Source organism: Ceratotherium simum, chromosome 18 (assembly GCF_057802395.1).
Source record: "Ceratotherium simum simum isolate JZ-2026a chromosome 18, ASM5780239v1, whole genome shotgun sequence".
Taxonomy (NCBI): Eukaryota; Metazoa; Chordata; class Mammalia; order Perissodactyla; family Rhinocerotidae; genus Ceratotherium; species Ceratotherium simum.
In genome coordinates this window covers 41,141,437-41,162,739 of record NC_141917.1, presented here as the reverse complement: position 1 = coordinate 41,162,739, position 21,303 = coordinate 41,141,437, and the positions used below count along the sequence as shown (strand labels likewise).

General features: G+C 37.7%; 1 protein-coding gene across 5 annotated transcripts in view; it reads left to right on the top strand.

Moving 5' to 3' along the window:
• Positions 1-21,303, top strand: part of ARL15 (ARF like GTPase 15) — a 415,164-nt gene that overhangs the window by 154,319 nt on the left and 239,542 nt on the right. For all 5 annotated transcript variants that reach the window (XM_087443271.1, XM_087443273.1, XM_087443275.1 and 2 more), the window contains 2 exons: positions 1,854-1,998; positions 19,604-19,663. In XM_087443271.1, coding sequence (XP_087299397.1) covers positions 1,854-1,998; positions 19,604-19,663 — 205 coding nt within the window. The remainder of the gene's footprint in view (positions 1-1,853; positions 1,999-19,603; positions 19,664-21,303) is intronic.

Sequence of the window (21,303 nt, the reverse complement as noted above, 5' to 3'; positions counted from 1 at the left end):
AAACGGTAATTATGTGATGAATTCACAAACATGCTGTGAAAGCTTGACATGAATTGCTAATGTACTCTAAGGATCAGAGCAGGCGACCCTGAGGAAGAGGTGCTTCAGCTGAGCCCTGAAAGCAGATGAGGAATTCGCTAAGCCAAGAGCTAGGGGAAGAGGGAACAATATATGTTGAGTGCCTTGAGGTGTGAGAGGGTCATCATGGCTGGAGGGGGGAAAGTGAGGGGGAGAGTAGGAAAAGAGTGATGGGAGATGAGACTGGGGGCATGGGTTGGTGGAACAGATCATGGAGAACCTTGTAGACCATGACAAGAATTTGGACCCAAGAGCAGTGAGAAATCACCAAAGGGGGTTAAGCAGATATGATGAGATTTCATTTTTATAAATGATCACAGTGGCTGCCACATGGAGAATAGAGAGGGCAAGAGTAAATATATGGGACCAGTGGGAGAATGTGGTCTTGTCTAGGAGACAGTGGCCTGGGCTGGAGAGAAGTGGACAAGTCCTAGAGCTATTTCAGAGGTCATCTGGACTGGATTTGTTGACTAGGTATGAGAAGTGATGGAGAGAATTAATCAAGCTTGATTTATGAGAGTGTGACAGCCAATTAGGCCTCAGATCTTATCTGAGTGAGAAGAATTAGCATGGGTTCTTTTATAGGTCTCTTCTCTCATGATCTCCAGATGACCCAGAAGTCAGTAGATCTGCCTCCCTCCCTGCCTTCCCCTCTTTCTCTCTTGAATCATTCAGGCTCTATAAGCTGGCATATAGTTGGCCTCTAATAAATGGATGTCAAATAAGTAGAAAGATCAAAAAATGCATGAATGATTTCCAATCTCCCAATTCTCCTTTCTTTAACTCTTGCAGAGCAAACAGGTTTGTGCAGTGCTTAAACTACATGACAGTTCGTGGTACCCTGTGGTGAGCTGACCTGAAACAGAATTTAGCAAAGATCAAGATGGCAGTAGTATATATATAGGGACTCTATTTAGTGATTTTTAAAACCTTTTTATTTTGAAATATCAAAGAGTTGTAAGACTATTACAAGGAATTTTTGTATAGACTCTTTACTCAGCATCACCAGTCATTAACATTTTAATCTGTTTGCTTTATCACACCCCTCACCATAGAGAGATGGAGATGGTGATGGAGATATTTTGAATTTTTCTTAGCCAGTTAATTGCAGATGTCAAGACCCTTCACCTCTAAATACTTTAGTATGTGTTTTTTCAGAACAATGATTTTCCTTACATAGCTGCAGTGCGATGATTAAATTCAGGAAATTTAACTTTATGCTGTTATCTAATATGCAGTCTCTATTCAGCCCTCACCAGTTGTCCCAATAATGTCATTTATGCGCTTTTCCTGCCTGATCCAGGATCCAATCCAGGAGGCAATGCATTTCGTTATTATGTCTCTTTAGTCTTCTCTAACCTGGCACAGTCCCTCAGCCTTTATTTGGCTTTGAGACATTGACATTTTAGAGGGGGGCAGGCCAGTTGTCTTGCGGAATGCTCCTCAGAGTGGTTTTCTGGCTTCCTCATGCGTAGAATCAGGTTGTGCATTTTGGGCAGGAGAGCTGCGGAATGATGCCGCCCCCCCCCCCCCCCCCCGCAGTGCGCCTGTCGCAGCAGGAGGGGAGCTGTGAAGTCCGTATATGTCTCATTCCTGGGGATGTTAACTTTGGTCATTTGGTTAAGGTGGTGTTTCTCAACTCTAAAGTTACCTTTCCTCCTTATAATTAATAGATGATTTAATTGCTTCTTAATACTTGGTCATTTTAAATGTCACTAAGCTTTGTGTCTGCAGTCTTATTTAAAAGAGCCACATGTTTCCCCCTCTCTTGGCAGTGTTTTAGAGCACTCTGCTGCAAGGGACCACCACCTGCTCGACCAGAATATGACCTGGTTTGCATAGGCCTCACAGGCTCTGGCAAGACCAGTCTGTTGTCAAAGCTCTGCAGTGAAAGCCCCGACAACGTCGTGTCGACCACAGGTGGGTACTGCTCCACGGTCCTGTCCCTTTCTCTTTCTCATCCCCAAGATGTTCTCATTTCTTATGCTATTTGTAGGTACTCCCCTACCTCTCTCCCCTTCCTTCTTCTCTCCATTTGTGGTTAAATGCTTCAGTCAGTTTGTTTATTTTATTTTTAGGTACTCTGTTTTTCAAAATAGATTTGAGGGAGACTTTAAAAGCATTAAATTGTTGTACCCTCTGTTGCTCTAGTTGGTCATTTCAGTGCCACTGAGTAAGTCAAGCTCAGGAAAATATTAATACACACTAACCCTGAAGCCTGGAATTCTAGAACTGTAACAAAATGGATTCATCTCGGTCCCATTGAGTGTTATCCTCCCTTGAAGTGTCACTCTAGCCTACTTGTGTTGGTCAGACACTCCCTGAACAGTACAACTGATGGAGTCTGACTCTTCTTCCCTCAGCGTTTTCATCCGGAGGAGAGTCGGTGCAGAGACCATTGATCAGGTTTACCGTGTTCCCTGAGATGGCCAAGAAAAGGCAGTCTAAGCATTGGTTCTCACTTGGGAAATTTTGCTCCCCAGGGGACACTGGGATGTCTGGAGACATTTTGGTTGTCACAACTCAGGGAAGTTGCTCGGGGACTTCTACTGGGTAGAGGCCAGGGATGCTGCTAAACATCCTGCCATGCATAGGACAGTCCCCACCAAAAAGAATTATCCGGCCCCAAGTGTCAGTAGTGCTACCTAGAGCTTTTGTCACTCCCCAAATATTTCCTCTTTCTCTTCTGACAAAGAACAGGAAAGAAGAGTGTAAATTAGAGAAAATACTGGAAGAATAGTTGGAGATGAAGAACAGGGCTGCCGTGGGAGGAGCTGACAAGGAAGGAGTGGGGTGAGACATTGATTAGCTGGGAAAGTTGAAAAGATTGTTCATTCGGCCAACTTTTTAGGGGCGCTTACTATGTGCTAGGTCCAGTGTTAGAAACTGAGGATAAGCAATGATCCCAGCATCCAGGAGACTCAATCTACTGGCCACATGGACATTAAGTTTATGTCTAGAAATTTTCAGAGGAGGAGTAGTGATCACTGTTGCCTGGAAAGGGGGAAGGGAAGGATGCACGATGTTTTCTACATTGGATCTTGAGGATAAGTAAACCTGGCAGACTAGCAGGAATAAGAGAGTAGGATGGGAGAAGAAAGAAGATTTCAGGGCAGAGGGGCCTGAAACAGATTGGCACCCCCTGGGAACCATGTTTTTGTGGCCACAGGGCATGATTAGTAGAATGCCAGGAGTCGAATCACAAGAGATAGGCAGTGGCCAGATCTTGGTGAAACTTTTATATTATACCATGCTCAGAACTTGAACTTTTCCTGTAGCTAGTGCAGAGACGTCAGAGTATTTTAAGCAAGGAAACTCTGTGATCAAATATCCATTTGAGAAGGATCACACTATGTGATGTGGAGGCTGAATTGTAGGAGGCACTGTTAGATGTTAACTAAGGCAGTGGTAGGAGAGAGAGCAAGAGAGAGAGATGAGGGGATAGATAGAATACTTATTTGAGGTCTAGAATTTGCAGGGCTTGTTGGCCAGTTGGGTTTGGAGGGTGCGAGAAAGAAAGAAGCCAAGGATGACTCAAGTCCTGGCTTAGGTGGTGGGTGGATGATGGAATCATTAACTAGGATTTCCTAATAAGAAGGAAAAATATTGATGACCAAGAGCCTTACACCAGTTCAGATCAGGTTTTGCCACCAAATGTTAGGAAAAAAGTGCAGGTTTTGAGAGCTTTTCAAATTTTAGAATTGTAGATAAGAAACCATGGACCTATAAAGAAACAAAGACATAGCTTAATTAAGGATGAGGAAAAGAGTGAGGGGTTCGTGAAGACTGGGGAGACCACAGAGAGGATGAGCAGAGCTCAAGCATGGCCTTTTGCGTGAAGCCATTCGTAACTACCTTCCTTTTGCCCCCAACGGAACTGGGCAGTCCCTGCTGTCCCACTGTGCATTGTCCATATTTCTGCCATTTAGTGCCTGCAACACTGCTGTTGACATGTCTGTCTCCCCAGCCTGGGGTGTAAGCTCCAAAGGGCAGATAGAACATCTTATTTGGCTTTGTGTACCCAGAGCCTGGCACAATGTTTGGGCATAGCCATAGATGTTTGTTAGTGAATAAGCAGATAACAATAAATTGAATCAATATATTTTCACATAAAGTATCATACCTCTGTGAGCCTCATAACAGCCTTATATGGCAAGTAAGATTCTTTTTCCATATTCTGTCTTTAAATCATCTGAAGCTCAAAGGTAGAGTGACATGGCTATTGTGACACTGCTAGTGACAGAGGTAGGGTGCCAGTTCAGGTCTTCAAATGAAGTTTAGTCATACTCAAGGCTTAGGATTTCTGATAGGAGTCTGTATTTGCTGGTTGTTGGTAAAATTAGGGTATCTTTTGAGGAATGTGTTATGTAATTATACAAACTTTATTAACTTAGTAATTCTTTTAAAGCAAAATAACTTTCCCCAAAATGTGTAAAAGTAATACAAAACTATACTGTTCTTCACTGCTTAGCGGTATAAACAGGAAACAGTATTGCCAGAAGCACAGTCTTGAATTATAATGTAAAAAATTATCTGTAAATAATATTTTTATAATTTATTTGTAAATTGTATTATAATATGTTTTGTATTTGTTTTTGTTAAATTTCTTAATATTTTCCTTTTACTGGAACCAATTGTAACATTGTATGCTAGTTAATTTTCTGATGAATTACATATTAGGTTGGCTAACATTTTGGATATCAAGCTTCTATGACTTGTCGTTATTCTGAACTAGGCGCAGTGCCTTTTTGGAGGCCTGTTTGGAGGTCTGTGCCATCAAGAAGCTTATACCCGGGTTAGGAAGATAAATATTCTAATGATTAACAGTTTACATTTATTGAATGTTTAATATATGTCAGGTGCTAAGACAGAATGTAATATGTACTATACTTGATGGTATAAACAGGAAAGTTAAAAGAGAGAGTGATCGTTTCTAATCTGGGGAATCAAAGAAGGCCTCATTTGAGTAGAACCTTATGTGATGGGTGGATCTAAGCAGAGAGGAATGGGGTGGGAAGAGTAAGGAGAGAAAGCATAGGGTGTATTCAGGGACAAGTTAGTGGTCATACTGGGTTGAGGCACAGGATTTAGAGATGTAGGATGTGCTATGACCTGAGGCTAGAGACTGGAGAAGCTGTCAGAGACCCATAGCCGGGAGAGGTGATTCAGCAGGGGCTGTAATTGTGGGGCTGGAGAGTTGGAGGGAGATGTGATTGATCCTGTAAGAGTGACAGTCATTATTGGGTAATAATAAAGAGGAAAGGAAGAGAAAAGAATCAAATATGACTTAAGTTTCTAGCCTGGTGATTGAGTGAATTGTAAAAACTAAAGAAAACATGACAGGCAGTTTTAAGATAAAAGACAATGAGTTTAGTTTTGGAAATGCTAATTTTGAGGTGTTGGCAGGACTTCCAGCAGTGATCCAAATGCCAGAAGACAAGCTGACTAGAGAGTTTGTGGCTAGAGATCTAGATTTGAGAGACAACTGGGTTTGGATAAGATTGTTGAGGGATGATGAGTAGAGAGAGGGAAGAAGAGTGCTAAGCACCAACTATGTTTCCTTCATTCTTTCTGCATTTATTGAATGCCTGTTACGTGACTGCCACTGATTTAGGCACTGAGAATACCTCAATGAACAAAATAAACAAACATCCCTGCCCTTTGGAGCTCACATTCTAGCATCTGCAATAGATAAGGAATCTAAGCTAGGCAGTTCTATGTGGTATTATATAAGTCAAATAGGAACATGAGGTCAAAAGAACAAGAGTTAAATAATATAAACAGAAGTCTAACCTCTGAGAGAAATCCATTGGATGTGGTGACAGTATGGTCATTAATGACCAATGGTAGAAGAGTTTCAGAAGACTGGGTAGAAACTAACCTGTGGCATGAGGGGGTGGCGAGCAAGCAGAGGGAATGAGGTATAGACTATCCTTTTCACTCCTTGGCCCCTTGGCTAAGATTACATATACATTACTCTTTCTAGAAGGTAGACAGAAACAGAGAAAGCAGTGTTAAGGGAATTTGTTTTTGTAAGGAAAAGTGCCACGTGAGCATGCTAGTGGACAGAGGTATAAAGGTGATGGTCAGGGGAGAAGGAACACTGAAGATGATCAAGAGAGGGCAGTGAGTACGAGGATGAGTGAGGACGTCTGATTATGGTCAAGACAGAATAAATAAAACTGGTTTACCCTTCTGCCTGAAATAACCAAAAGAAAAAAACCAGACAAAATATAAGAAACAATTTTCAAGAAAGTGAATATCAAACAACAGAGGTTAGTTATCCCTGAGAGATGAGAAACAAATGAGATAAGCCCTACAATTGCCCCGTCTTACTGCCTTGAGAGACTTCCCAGACACAGTTCCAGTGGGAACTGAGGTGGAGCTCAGTGGATTCCCTCCATTGAGGAGATGGAACTGAGAGTCAGAGAGACCAAGGCAGCTAGAGTTCATAGGACACAGTACTAGAGAAGAGAGAGTTATACAGAGAGAGAACTTAGAGATCTACAGAGGGTCTCCCTTGAGTATCCAGCAGAGTATTCAATGCACACACGTGAGGAAACTACTCAAGGCTAGGGAAAGAACCATCTGAAAGAGCCAGAGGGAACAGTGCCTGGTGTTCACAGCGGGCTGAGAGTTATGCTTGTTTCCAGTAGCTGGACTGGGAAAGTGGTAATTCATGAGATACTAGGTAGAGTATTCAGGAAGATCTTGCCTGGGGAATCAGCCCTAACCTGAGCACTGCTCTAGATCCACCTAATAAGTCATATTAAGACTAAAGGCTCAGTTTCCCAGTAACTTTAATGCATCCCAGAACAAAGCTGTATGAGATTTACAGAAAACAAAATCTTCTAGCACTTAATAAATTAAGATTCACAATGTCTGACATTCAGTCAAAAATTACCAGGCATTGCAAGAGGCAGGAAAACATCATTCATAATGAGAAGAATAATTAATCAATTGAAACTGACTCAGAACTGATACAGATGGATTAGCAAAGAAGGACATTAAAACTATTGTTAGAACTGAATTCTGTCTCTGCATAAAGTTAAATAAAGACATGGAAGGTATATAAAAGAAAAAGAACAACATAAAATTTCTAGTGGTGAGTACCAAAATATCTGAGATGAAATATGCACCAGATAGGATCAATGGCAGATTAGACTTTGCAGAAAAGAAAATTAATAACCTTGACGGCATTAGCATTAGAGATATGTAAAGACAGGAGAAGACAGAAGGAAACACAAAGAGCATCAGTGAACTGTGGAACAACTTCAAGTCACCTAACATATGGGTAATTGAAGTCTGCCAAGGTGAGGGGGTAGAGAAAGGGACAGAAAAAATATCTGAGGAAATAATGGCTGAAATGTTTTCAAACTTGAAGAAAACTCCTGAATGCCAGATCCAAGAAGCTCATTGAACCCAAAGTACAAGTGACATGAACAAAACTACACCAAGGCACATCATAATAAAATTACTTGAAAGTGGTAATAAAGAATGTGATGGTTAATTTTATATGTCAACTTGGCTGGGCCATGGTGCTCAGATATGTCGTCACATTATTCTGGATGTTTCTGTGAGAGTATTTTTGGATGAGATTAATATTTAAATCAGTGGACTTTGAGTAAAACAGATTGCTCTCTGTATGATGTGGTTGGTCCTCATCCAATCAGTTGAAGGCTTGAATAGAACACAAGACTGACTTCCCCTGAGCAAGAAGGGAATCTGCATCTGTTGGCCTTCAGACTTGAACTGCAGCATCATTTCTTTCCTGGTTCTCCAGTCTCCTGGCCCACCCTGCAGGTTTTTGACTTGCTAGCCTCCATAATCGTATGAGTCAATTTTTAAAAATAAGTATCTTTCTGTGTATACACATACATCCTATTGGTTCTGTTTCTCTGGAGAACCCTGAGTAATACAAAAAGAAAATCTTAAAAGCAGATAAAAGATATTAGAGAGGAAAAAAGATAAGGGTGGCACCAGATTTCTTCCTGAAAACACTGCAAGTGAGAAGACAGTGAAGTAGCATCTTTAAAGTACCGAAGGGAAAAAAATTATCAACCTATACCCAGCAAAAATATCTTTCAAAAGGAAAGTCAAAATAAAGACTTTTTCAGACATATAAAAGCTGAAAGAATTTATTGTTAGCAGACCAACATTATAAGAAATGTTAAAGGAAGCCCTTCAGGCAGAAGAAAAATGATTCCAGATGGAAATCTGGATCTATGCAAAGGAATGAAAAGTACCAGAAAAGGTGACTACATAGGTAAATATGTAATATCTGGCTCTTATTATTTAAGTCTCTTTAAAAGATAATTGTTTAAACAAAATATTGTGAGGTTTATAACATGTAAAATGCATGAGAACAGTAGCATAAAAGTCTTAGGGGAAAAACGGAAGTACACTATTGTAAGGTTCTTATGTGAAGTGGTATAATAACACTTGAAGGTAGACTTGTGATAAGTTAAAAATGTACTATAAACTCTAAAACAACCACTAAAATATCAAAGAATGATAACCAATAGGGCAACAAATAGAAGATGGAATTATCAAAAATACTTAATCAAAAGGTAGAGAAAAGAGAAAAAAGGGAACAAGAATAGATGGGACAAATAGAAAACAAGTGGCAAGGTGATACATTCAAACCTAACCATCAATAATCAAATTAAATGTAAATGGTCCAGACTTTCCAATTAAGAGGCTGAGATTGATATGATTAGGTAAAAAAAAAACATCCAACTATATGCTGACTTAAAGAAATAAACTTTAAATATAAAGACACAAATAGATTAAAAGTAAAAGGATTGAAAATGATATACTAATAGTCAAAGGAAAGTTGGAGTGGCTATATTAATATCAGACAAGGTAGATTTTAGAGCAAAGAATAATACTGGGGATAAAGTTCATTTCATAATGATAAAGAAATCGTTTAATCAAGAGTACATAATAATGCTAAATACTTATGAATCTAATAACAGCTTCAAAATATACAAAGAAAAAACTGACAGAACTCCAAAGGGAAATAGACAAACCCACAATTATAGTCGGAGATTTTAATACTCTCTCAATTATTGATAGAACACGTAGGAAGAAAATAAGCCAAAATAGTAGACTTAAACAACACTATCAGCTAACTTGACCTGATTAACATTTGTAGAGCACTCTACCCAACAACAGAGGACGTGTAGAAGATTTGCCGAATTAGATCATATCTGAAGACGTAAAACAAGTCTTAATAAATTTAAAAGGATTTAAGTCATACTAAGTATGTTCTCAGACCATGGTGGAATTGAATTAGAAATCAATAACAAGATTTCTGGAAAAATCCCGAAATATTTGGAAACTAAATTACTTTTAAATAACCCATGGATCAAAGAAGAAATCAAAAGGGAAATATAAAGCATTTTGCATTGAATGAAAATACATCAGAATTTGTGGAATGCCTCTAAAACAGGACTTTAGGAGATATTTATAGCACTAAATACCTATATTTGAAAAAACGGGCCTCAAATCAGTGACTCCAGCTTCTCCCTTAATGAACTAAAAGAAGAATGAATTAAACCCAAGTTAAGCAGAAGGAAAGAAATAATAAAGATCAAAGTGGAAATCAATGAAATAGAAAAACCGTAGAGAAAATCATTGACACCACAAGCTAGTTCTTTGTTAAGACCAATAAAATTCATAAAACTCTAGCCAAATCAGGAAAAACATCAAAGAAGACACTAATTAACAATATCAGGAATGAAGAGAGGTTGCATTAATATAGATTCTATAAGTAATAAAAGGATAATAAGAGAATATTATGAACAACTTTATGCCAATAAATTTGACAACTTAAATGGACAAATTCCTTGAAAGACAAACCATCAAAGTGCATTCAAGAAGAAATAGAAAACCCAGATAGATCTATATCTATTAATGAAATTGAAATTATAGTTTACAAAAAGGGAAGAAAACAAAGTCTATTTGGCTTCACTGGTGAATTCTATCAAACATTTTAAAGAAGAAATAATGCCAGTGATACACAATATCTTCCATAAAATTGAAAAGGAGGGAAAACTTCCCAACTCCTATAAGACGACCCAGTTTAATGCCAAAACCAGACAAAGACATTATAAGAAAACTACATATCAGTATCCCTTGTGAACACAGATGCAAAAAATATAAATAAAAATTTACCAAATCAAATCTAATAATAGTATGTTATTATTAGGATAATATATCATGACCAGGTGACATTTATCCCAGGAATGCATAGTTTGTCGGTTTCACATTCAGAAATCAATGAATTTAGAGCCAGCACTGATGGCCTAGTGGTTAAAATTCGGTGCGCTCCCTTCCATCCCGGTTCAGTTTCCTGGGCATGGAACCACACCACGCATCTGTCACTTGCCGTGCTGCGGCAGCAGCTCACATAGAAGAACTCGAAGGACTTACAACTAGAATATACAATTATGTACTGGGGCTTTGGAGAGGGAAGAAAAGAGAGAGAGAGAAGATTGACAGCAGATGTTAGCTCAGGGTGACTCTTTCCCAGCCAAAAAAAAAAACAATGAATTTAATTCACAATATCAATAAGCTAAAAAAAAAAAAAAAAACTGATCATCTCAAGAGATGCAAGCAAATGAGCAAAAAACATCAATTTCTGATTTAAAAAACTCTGTGAAATTGGAACCAAAGGGAATTTCCTGAGCTGTTAAAGGGCATCTGAGAAAACCCTACAGCTATTGTCATCCTTAATGGTGAAAAAATTCCTTCCCTCTCAGATCAGGAATAAAACATGGATGTCTATTCTTACCACTTCTATTCCACATTGTAGTAGAGATTCCAGCCAGTGCATTAGGCAAGAAAAAGAAATAAAAGGCTTCCAGATTGGAAGGAGTTAAGTAAAACTATCTTTATTTGCCAGTGACAGAATCATCTATATAGAAAATTTGGTGGCATCCATCACTTCATACCAATAAATTAGAGATGGCTGATGTGAATTAGAGCTGAAAATTTTGGAGATCTGAAAACTTGGAGGATAGCTTTGGTCGTTGAAGTTTGGGCAACATTGTCCATAAGAACAGAAGAAGGTGGAGTGTGGTGGACAAATGTTAGCCAAGTATTGAATCCCTTCAGATAGAAGAGCAAACTTCCTGAAAGTTGGTAGATGGAAAGGCAGAAGTCCACAGTATATAAATAGATGTCACTGCTTCAGGTGGGAAGTTATTAAGAGGTGTCTCTGGTGAAGTGGTCTAAAAGCATTATAAGGAACCAAAGCTAGTCCTTGGTGATAAGGAAAGGAAAAGCTCTGTTTGCTACTGTAAGGAGGAAGGAAAAGTGTACAAGAAACCGTTGGAGCCTAGAAAATACTTTTCTTAACAAAACGGAGGTTCCATATGATTGAGTGAAAGGGCTCTGTAATGATAAAGGTAGGGTAGAGTTGGGCATGAGGCATGAAGTAAGGTTATAGGAGAGAAGGGGCAGATGCTTGTTGGTTGAGTCTGTGTGTTCGTTGTAGCTAATGAAGATGGGCAAGAGGTGGGACAAACAAATTAGTGATGACAGAGAGGGGTGGAGGATAGGCAACAGAGGACAGCCAAGCAGGCTGATTTTTAGTTATTGGTGATAACTAATAACTAAAAACCAGTCAGTGCTAGAGTTCCAGATAGCCATCGCTGGCATGTTCAAACTTACTGCTGCGTTCTTTTTGTTGTTCATAGCAGGTGTGTGTGCATGTATATAACTGAAGAAGAACAAAGGAGGTGGAAGGAATTCACTAAATTACATAACAAAGCCCAATGGCAAGAAAAGATAACTAGGAGAAGAAATGAGGAAGCCAGAAAGCCACACACGCATGTGAACGTTCAATGTGGAAGACGAGAGAATAGTTGCAGGAGGCCTAAGGAGAATAATTTACAAAGGAAAAGATCAAGGGACTTAACTACATAAAAATTTAGAATTATTGGGAAGCTAGAATTAACAAGAAAAATAGAAGAAAACAATACTGTTGAGAAATATTTGTGTCAAATATTACAGATAAGAGTTTATGGCTGTCCCTGTTACAGAATTCAATCACATTTACAAATAGTATCTAGAATCTAATTGATAAGTCCACAAAGAGGTAATTCATGAAAAGAATTAATAGCAAACAAATAAATGGAAAAGTTTAAACTTTACCAGAACTTCAACTTTACTAGAGAATAAACAAGAAAATGTTAACTTTATACCTAAATTTACCAAAATTTGTTTCTTTATGATAAGACCCAATGCTAGTAAGATTGTGGTGGCATGCATTACTGGTGGCATTGTGATTGGTGTTGTCCTTTTTCTGGGAAAGCAATTATTCATATAAATGAAAGGTTACCAAAATATTCACATTCCTTGAACTAGTAATTGTGCTACTGAGAACTTATTTTAAGCATGCAATTTCAAAGAAGCTATGTGCACAGAGCAATTTCTTGGAACATTTTGTATAACTAAAACTTGAAGGTAATTTAAACCATAGCAAGGGAGTTTGTTAATTAAATTGTGGTACGTCAATTGAAATGATTAGACATTGGAAAAAATATACAGTCTTCTATAGAGGAAAATTAAATTTACATTTATTTCAAAAATTAAACCATGCAAAACCATAGTTTTGAATTGAAAAGTATAAAAGAACACACAAAAATAACAATGTGTTTTGTCGGTATGGCCGAATTATGTGTGAAGTTTTGTTCTTTTAAATTATTTCTCTATAATGTTTTGATGATGTCAAGCCAATTAAAAATGAAATATTTGTTGGAAGAGTTTGAAACAGTTAAAAAGAGAATCTACCCTGAGAATTGGTTTCTTTAAATGAAAACATATCACAAGAAAGGTATATCCATCCAATTTCAGCAAGGCAAGAATGTCTGCCTTTTCTTCAGAAGGAAAGGGAATCCGTACTTTATTGGATTGTTAACTTCAGCAGTCTTTTACCTTTGACATATTTTAAAAAGATACTTAAATTGTCAAAACTCAAAGGGCCAAGAAATCCTCCAGAGAGCAGGTCCTGGTGGTAGAGAAAGAAAAATGGGGTAGCTTGTGCATTGGTCTAGAAACAAAAACGAACCCTGTCCAGTGTGAATTCTTTGACTGTATATGCACAAAGAATTTGTTGATAAAAGGGGTTGTTAACCTGTAGATTACACAAATATTCACTTTTTTTCTTTTTAAACCAGAGGAACAGGGTCTAAAGTCTTAGGGTAATATATTGATGTAACATGGAGAACAACCCAGAGAAAACTGAGCACTTGGAATTGAGAATACCTTCTAGGGATATATATTACTACACTTGAAAAATTGTCAAGTAGTATGTCATTCAGTTAAAATAGAAAAAGATCATGATAATTTGAAAGAAGTATAGAAAAAGTTCATGAGAATTTGAATGAGGCATTTTAATAACTTAGCTGCATATGTGTTAAGTCAACAAGAGAAACACGTTAGAAAGTCAGATTTTGGTATCTGCTAAAGGATTGTGTTTTATAAATGCCAGTAGATTAAATTTCCTTTTATGATGTTGAAATCATATTTAGAAGAATTTCACTCGACTATTGTCCAAACATCACAAAACTACCATGGCATAAATCATGCCCTTGGTCCAGGTCAAGACCACCAGATCTGTGGAAGGTCTCTGCCTTCCACAGGGATTTCAGAAGCACACACTAAGTATTTTTGTGTGCATGTGTCCAGACTTGTATGTGTGTGTGTGTTCAGGGGGTAGAAGGGAGGTTGGTGTGTAGGTCCAAGTAAAATCTTCATGTGTTCCACACAATGAATAAAAATAGACTAGCCTCCCTCCCAAAACTAATTTTGTTACAATTCCAGGAATGCGTTCCCTGCATAAAAAATTTCAAATCCATCTCCCTTGTATTGCAGATTTTGTTGGATTTAAGGAGGAAAAGACAAAAACTGAAAGTCTATGCAAACAATTATTTCCCCAAAGAGTTACTAAGTCATATATTTATTAAAATTTGTGGGGTTAAATCTTAGGGGAGGTTTCAGTCTTACTAATGTAGCTTAGATAGGCCAGGAAAAAATGACTGCGTAACTTAGGCTTCAGCCATCAAATCGTTTGAATGGAGTCTGGGGACACCTACCCATGAGGCCTTCGGCCAAATACTAGAGGCCATTGATGACTGACTCAGTCATTACTGTTATTTCCTCCTCCTTGTTTAATATAAATAATGGAATCCTAATGTTAGAGGAAACTTTAAGGAGCTAATCTAGTCCACTCATTTTGCAAATGAGGGATTCAAGGTCAAGAGAAAAAGTGGCTGGTGAGCTAAGAGCTGTGGCTAGGGCTTGTAGGACAGTGCTGTTGTCACGTCAGCACACTGACCCCTGTGGAGAGCGTCAGAGGACGCTTGTTTTGTGAAGAAGCAGCAGAGCGAGCCTACTGTCATGGCTGACTTGGCCACCTTTCCTCCCCTCCTAAGTTCCTGGTTTTATTAATAATGTCTATAAAAAAGCACTTTCTAAACTCATGCTATTATTTTTATTCCATTAATAAGAAGGCAATCTGTAGTGTAGACCTGAGAACGCTTATTTTGGTTCTTTGTGTTGGATTATTATAAATAGGAGAGAAAATAAATTAGTGGGTTTATTAGGCATGTGTGTATTTTTCCAATCAGCTCCATCAGTATTTAGACTCAAAATTGGATCAAATAGTGTGCATCTGTTGGCTTGTTGGTATATGGAGGAGATGCCGTAGTGCAGAGTTCTGATGGGCTCTGGTGATGAGACCTGGGTTCAGGTTTTGAATATAGTACTTAGTACATTTGATAAGATGCTTTACCCCTCTAACCCCTCTTCTCTTTCCTCCTGGGACAGTAGTACTAACATTATCTTTAGGATTGTTGTGACAGCTAAATTAGGAAATAAATATAAACCCTTAGTACAGGTCTTTAAACAGATATGGAGAGCCTCTTATGTGCCTAGCACTGGCATATAGGATACACTGTACTGTTGTTCTGTTATGGATCCTTGCAGTCTAGCTGGGGACAGACATAAAACAAAGAAACTGATATATAATTACAACTGTGAAAATCACGTAGGAGAAGTACTGCGTGCTAGAAGAACATGGATCCAAAAAATCAGCCTATTTCATGAACACCAGAGAAAGCTTGCCTGATGAGGTAAAGTTAAAACACCACCTGGGGGCTGGCCCAGTGGTGTAGCGGGTAAGTTCACATGCTCTGCTTCGGTGGCCTGGGATTCGCGGGTTTGGATCCCGGGTGCGGACCTACACACCGCTCATCAAGCCATGCTGTGGCAGCATCCCATATACAAAATAGGGAAAGATTGGCACAGGTGTTAGCTCAGGGGCAATCTTCCTCAGCAAAAAAAAAAAAAAAAACCACCACCTGAAGGATGAAGAGTTTGTCAGAGGGGCAAAGAAATCTTATGGAGCAGTGTGTGCAAAGGCCCTGAGATGGAAGGAGCATAGCTTGTTTTAGGAACTGAAGAGTATAAATGGGGGGGAGATGGTACAAAATAAGCCTGAAGAAGGGGAGAGAACCAGATTAGGTAGGGTCTTGTTAGGTGTTTTGAACTATATCCTGAGTAGCGAGAAGCTATCCAAAGGTTTTGACTAGGGGAGTGATGTGAACAGATGTACATTTCAGGAAGATCACTTCTGCTAATGTGTGGAGATGATGGAGGAGGCCGGTAACAGATGCCAAGTGTTTAGTTAGGGAGGCTCTTGCCGTTGTCCGGATGGTGGTGGCTTGACTGGAGTTGTGCAGATGGATGGAGAGAAGTGGACATATGTGAGAACTATTTAGCAGATGGAATTGACCGGCGTTGGTGCCTTATTGGGTTTGGGAGAGAGGGAAAGGAAGTGCTAAGGAAGACTCCAAACATTTAGTCTGTAGAAGTCCTCAATAAATGTTTGTTTTTGGCTGCTACTACAACAACACTTGTTTCTACCACTGCTTTCAAAATGTGTCAAAGCTTGAGGCCACGCATGATTTTGACTGAGAGAAATTTGAAGCATCCAGTGGTTGTTTGCTGACCATTAGTGTTCTCAATTTTTAATTTTATTTATTTAAAAAAGACACTTTCTAGCACTGAGTGCCATCTTTTCTCATTTACAGATGAGGAAACTGAGGCATAGAGGAATTAACTAACTTGCGCCAAGTTCAACAGTTAATAAATAGTAGAGCCAGAATTGGAACCCAGACCTTCTTGCTCTAGAGTCCATGCTATCCAGTGTTTTTTATTTCTCAAAGCAACCTTTGAGAAAGATATTTTGATGGTTTGACCTTTGTATCCCTACTAAATATATATATATATATATTTTTTTTGTGAGGAGATCAGCCCTGTGCTAACATCTGCCAATCCTCCTCTTTTTTTGCTGAGGAAGACTGGCCCTAGGCTAACATCCATGCCCATCTTCCTACTTTATATGGGACGCCGCCACAGCATGGCTTGACAAGCAGTGCGTCGGTGCACGACCGGGATCCGAACCGGCGAACCCCGGGCCGCCGCAGCGGAGTGGGCACACTTAACCGCTTGCGCCACCGGGCCGCCCCCTACTAAATATAATATTAATTGCACCACTTGACCTCATCCAGCCCAATGTAAAGAAATAAAATATAGTCGATCTGATAGTCACCCTTCTTGATTGCTTTTCTGGTGAACTGCAAGTATGGCTTTAAATTTTAATTATTTTTAATCCTTCAAACATTTAGAATAACCAAAAGAAAAATATTGTTTCTTTTCCATGAATAGTACATTTTCTTATTTTCTAGACTGATTATCTAGGCTTCGTCCTCTCAACATTAATTACCACAGCTCTACTGTAAAAATAATATGAAGACAGCAAAATGGAAGACTTGTATATACCTTTGCAGTATAAATCCAGCCACACATGTTCTATTTGGAGAGAAAACATTTATGAGTACTCTGCAGAAACATTTATATGCCTATAAATAACATTGCTAGGTTACTTTGCTTAGCGTGAGCATTTGAGGACATTTTTGTAGTCAATTTATTATGATGTCTGTGCAAGGATTAAAGATAGTAACAATGATATAATCTGCCTGTTGGATTAATAAATTTCAAAGGTTGTATTTTGCATATGGGTGCAGCAGTTTCTGGAAAGATATTACTTCCCTTTCGGTGCCTGTGTATTGTCAGCTTTTAGGAATCAAAGTAGATTAAACATTGCTAATGTGCTCCATAACTGTGTCTTTTTCAGAGTTGGGACCTGTCCCGTTTCTCTGGAAAATCCATACTTGAGTTGTCCTAAACATAACCGCTCATGGACTGTTTAGCATTTGCATAGGGCTTTTCATTTTCAGGATTTCACAATCATTGCCTTTTAATCCATATAACACCCCTGTGAGGTAGGTAGATACATTCAAGCATCCAAGTCTCCTGCAGGCAAATTTCAGTGCCAGCAGGAGTATTGTGATTGGCATTGACTTTCCTTAATTTCCCAGAGGCCAGACACCTGGGGAGGCTTTCCTGCAGGCCCAGGTACATGACAGTGTTTCAGCCATATGAGGCTGCCTGCTTATTCATCCCGCAGTTTTACTAAGATTCAGTGACTGCGTGCACCATTAACCATAATGCTGTGCCTGCCAACTGTGTCAATCTGCGTTAAACTCACACAGGAAGGGTAGGTTTTGGAAGATTCTTAGAGAGCCATATAAACATTTACAGTCTGTACAACAAATTTCAACTATTTGTGCTTCATCAGTCCAACAAAGGTACTTCTCATTCAATGGTAACATTTACAGCTCCAATTAAGTACTTAGATTAGTAAATGGGCACCCAGGAGTTCTGTCTTAGGAGTTTATAATATATTCAGAAGATATGTATACCTGATGATTAAATCATGAATACAGCATAAATTGACATATAGTGCCAGCAGTAATATATTGTATGCTTATTTGTACCAGGCACTGTGATGAGCCTAATACATGCATTTTCCCATCCTTACAACAACCCTCTGAGGTAGGTCCTATCATTTCATTTCACAGTGATGAAACCCAAGGCTGGTAGGTTGCCCACGGTCACAGAGCGTATTTAAACCTAGTCACTTTTTAGCCTTTGCGTGGTTAAAATCATTACATATTGATTTCCTTTTTTATAAAATAAAGCAAAACCCTATAAAAGAATTGTTCATATCCATATCTTCATATCTTTTTACCTTTCCAGGCTCTTATCATAACTTGCTTCAAATGAAAAGTTATTTCTTTGTCTTCTCTTTGACTCTGTTGATAATTTCTTGAAAAAGGGACTGTGTTTAATTTGTCTTGTAAGTGTACATACTAAATAATGTTTAAAACCTTAAATTGGATGCTCAGAAATTACTGAATAAATTAACTGTTAAAAATTAGTAGGGCTTTTAATAGAAAAAGAAGGACTTGTATATGCTAAAACTTTCAAGTGAAACAAAAGAATCTCTCTTCTATTTAAGACCTCCAGATCCCAGTTCTCCCAACGGTCATTACTAGTTACCGTTTCTTGTGGATTCTTTCAAAAATAATTAGTGTATATGTATTTGTGTGTGTGGGTATATGCACACTCACATATGTTGCAACTGATATGCTTTTATACTAAATCCTATGAACCCAATATGTTCACGTCAATCATGACTTGAATGATTATAAAGTCCTAAATACATAGTTAATCATAAAACTATACTCTGAATATATTTTTATAGTAGAAATCATTTATTGCATGCATTATAAAATGATAGCCTATGCATAACTGGATAATTATGATTGCACTTTTAAGAAAAATTATGTCTGACGTTAACCATGTCCTCAAAAGAAAACACAAACATAAATATTATGTAATTCTAATATTAGATAGTTATAATTTAGATACCTTAATCTCTAGGGTTGCTGAGTTATATGTGAGAGAAAATTAACTTTAGGAATTAGATGCAAAGGTCCTGGTAGACTTAATATTTTCTTTTTTTTTTTTTTATCTTTGTGAGGAAGATTAGCCCTAAGCTAACATCCAATGCCAATCCTCCTCTTTTTGCTGAGGAAGATTGGCCCTCGGCTAACATCCACCCCCATCTTCCTCTACTTTATATGAGATGCTGCCACAGCATGTCTTGACAAGAGGTGCGTTGGGGCGCGCCTGGGATCCGAACCTGGGAACCCTGGACTGCTGCAGCGGAGAGCATGCACTTAACCGCTATGCCACCCGGCCGGCCCCTAGACTTAATATTTTCTTTGAAGTTTCTCTGTATTTCCAAATGTCTTTCTTAGGATTGATAAAATTTACAAAGTGACATTATATATTTAATTAAATAATAAGGCAATATTTTGAAGAAAAGGGTTATATTTTGCTGTAATAGACAACTATGTTTTGAAAAATGATTGACGATAATATTGGGTTATTAATTTATGTTGGAAATTATGTGTTTCTAGTGTAAATATGAGCTATGAAGAGTAACTGTTAATCTGCATAAAAAAGAGGATTTAAGCCTCTTACACATTTTTAAAAGTTAAGTTTCTAATTCTTTTTTTATGTTTTTGTTTTCTAATTTTAGGTTTTAGTATAAAAGCAGTGCCATTCCAGAATGCCATCTTGAATGTAAAAGAACTTGGAGGTATAACATTTAAAATAATTTCTGTGTTTGGCTTTAACTTTTACTAATTTGGTATTAATGTGTTACATATAATTAAAACATAATAATTCATTGTTCTAGTAGGTGATTCATTTTTACCTTTTCTCTTGATCATACATTTTCCTAGAAATATTTTCTTCTCTTTATATGTTTTAAAGGTTGTTGAAGAGTTCTAAGTAATAAACTTCATTTTCTTTTATATGAATTAGAGAACTGTACCACTAGTGCCATTTCATACACTATACCCTTTGGTTTTACTTGTTCAAAAAGTTTATTCTTGGTTGAAAAAATTGAAGAGAATTTTAAGATAATCATAGAAAAATAAGCTATACATTACGCAGGGCAAAGAACCGTATTTTAGAATAGTTTGTATTTATACGGCAGGTTTTATTGTATTAGATCTTTTTAGAATGTATTTGTTCCGACAATAAATCTTTGCCAATGGGTTCTTTGCTGGTCAAGCACGTTTATTGGATAGGCTGTACCCCAAACTATACATCACTCATTCTTTCATTACACTCTCTGTCTGGGATTTTTTAGTTGTGTTTTATGTCAGTCAGGGTCTTAACCCATGTAAATAGGTTAACAAAGAAATCAGTCAATTCAGTGAACCTACTAAATTCTCTAAGGGCACAGGAAAATGGTAAGTGATCTGGAGTTCAGTATAATATTGGTGAGTTTAATGACTTAGAAGAAACCTCCCCTCCATCTCTTTAATCACTTTGTGATATTGACCTTACCCTGTTTTGTTTTGTTTTGTTTTTTTTAGGTTCATTCTAACTGTGACCTATTTTTAACTTGATGAAATTGAAACACAAACTTGATGCTGTTTTCATAGTATTTGATGCCTTCTTATTTTTATCTTGTAATGTATTAGCTGATGTTTTTCAGGTCTGTTATAGAGAGCTGTATCTAGGACAAATTTACTTTTGTCAGTCTGCTTTATAGCTACCTTTGACTTTTATAGCATTAATATTTAAAATCATCCATGGTTGATAAATTCTGATTTTCCTTTAAGACGTTTGCTTTTGTCATTTTGACTACAAAAATAAAACCTGAATGTTCCCGTAATAGAATAATTTTTCTATGTAAAAATTTTAAAAGACTGTGTTCTTTTAGGGTGACTATTTTAATATTACTTTGTAGTTTCTGGTGACTCTCTGCTTCTTGGTGACCATAGTATTATAGTCAGAGAACATCTTGTAAAAGTCCCTGGAATCAAAATGTATGGTTTGAGAATTTTATTGGTTTTAAACATGGTTGATACTTAGTAAGTATTTTATTACTAGGTTAGACAAAACTTTTATTGAACATCCTCCAGGTGTAAGAAACTGTTGATTGACAAGGCATTTAGTATAGATGTTTAGTTGGATAATATAAGTAGTGAATGTATCTGGACAATTAAGAAAAGTGAACCCTTCAAGGAATTTTTATAGCCTTGACTTTGTGCCATTGAAATTCAGTACAATAAAAGATCAAATTAGAGGACAGGAGTGTATAGGGTGAGAATCTGTCTGTTCTCAAGCAAGGTTTAATTTTGCTGAAGAACTGTGCCCTGACAATTGCTAAAATGGAAATTACAATGGAGAGGATACCACCAAACCCTACGGTTTGGTGGTAAT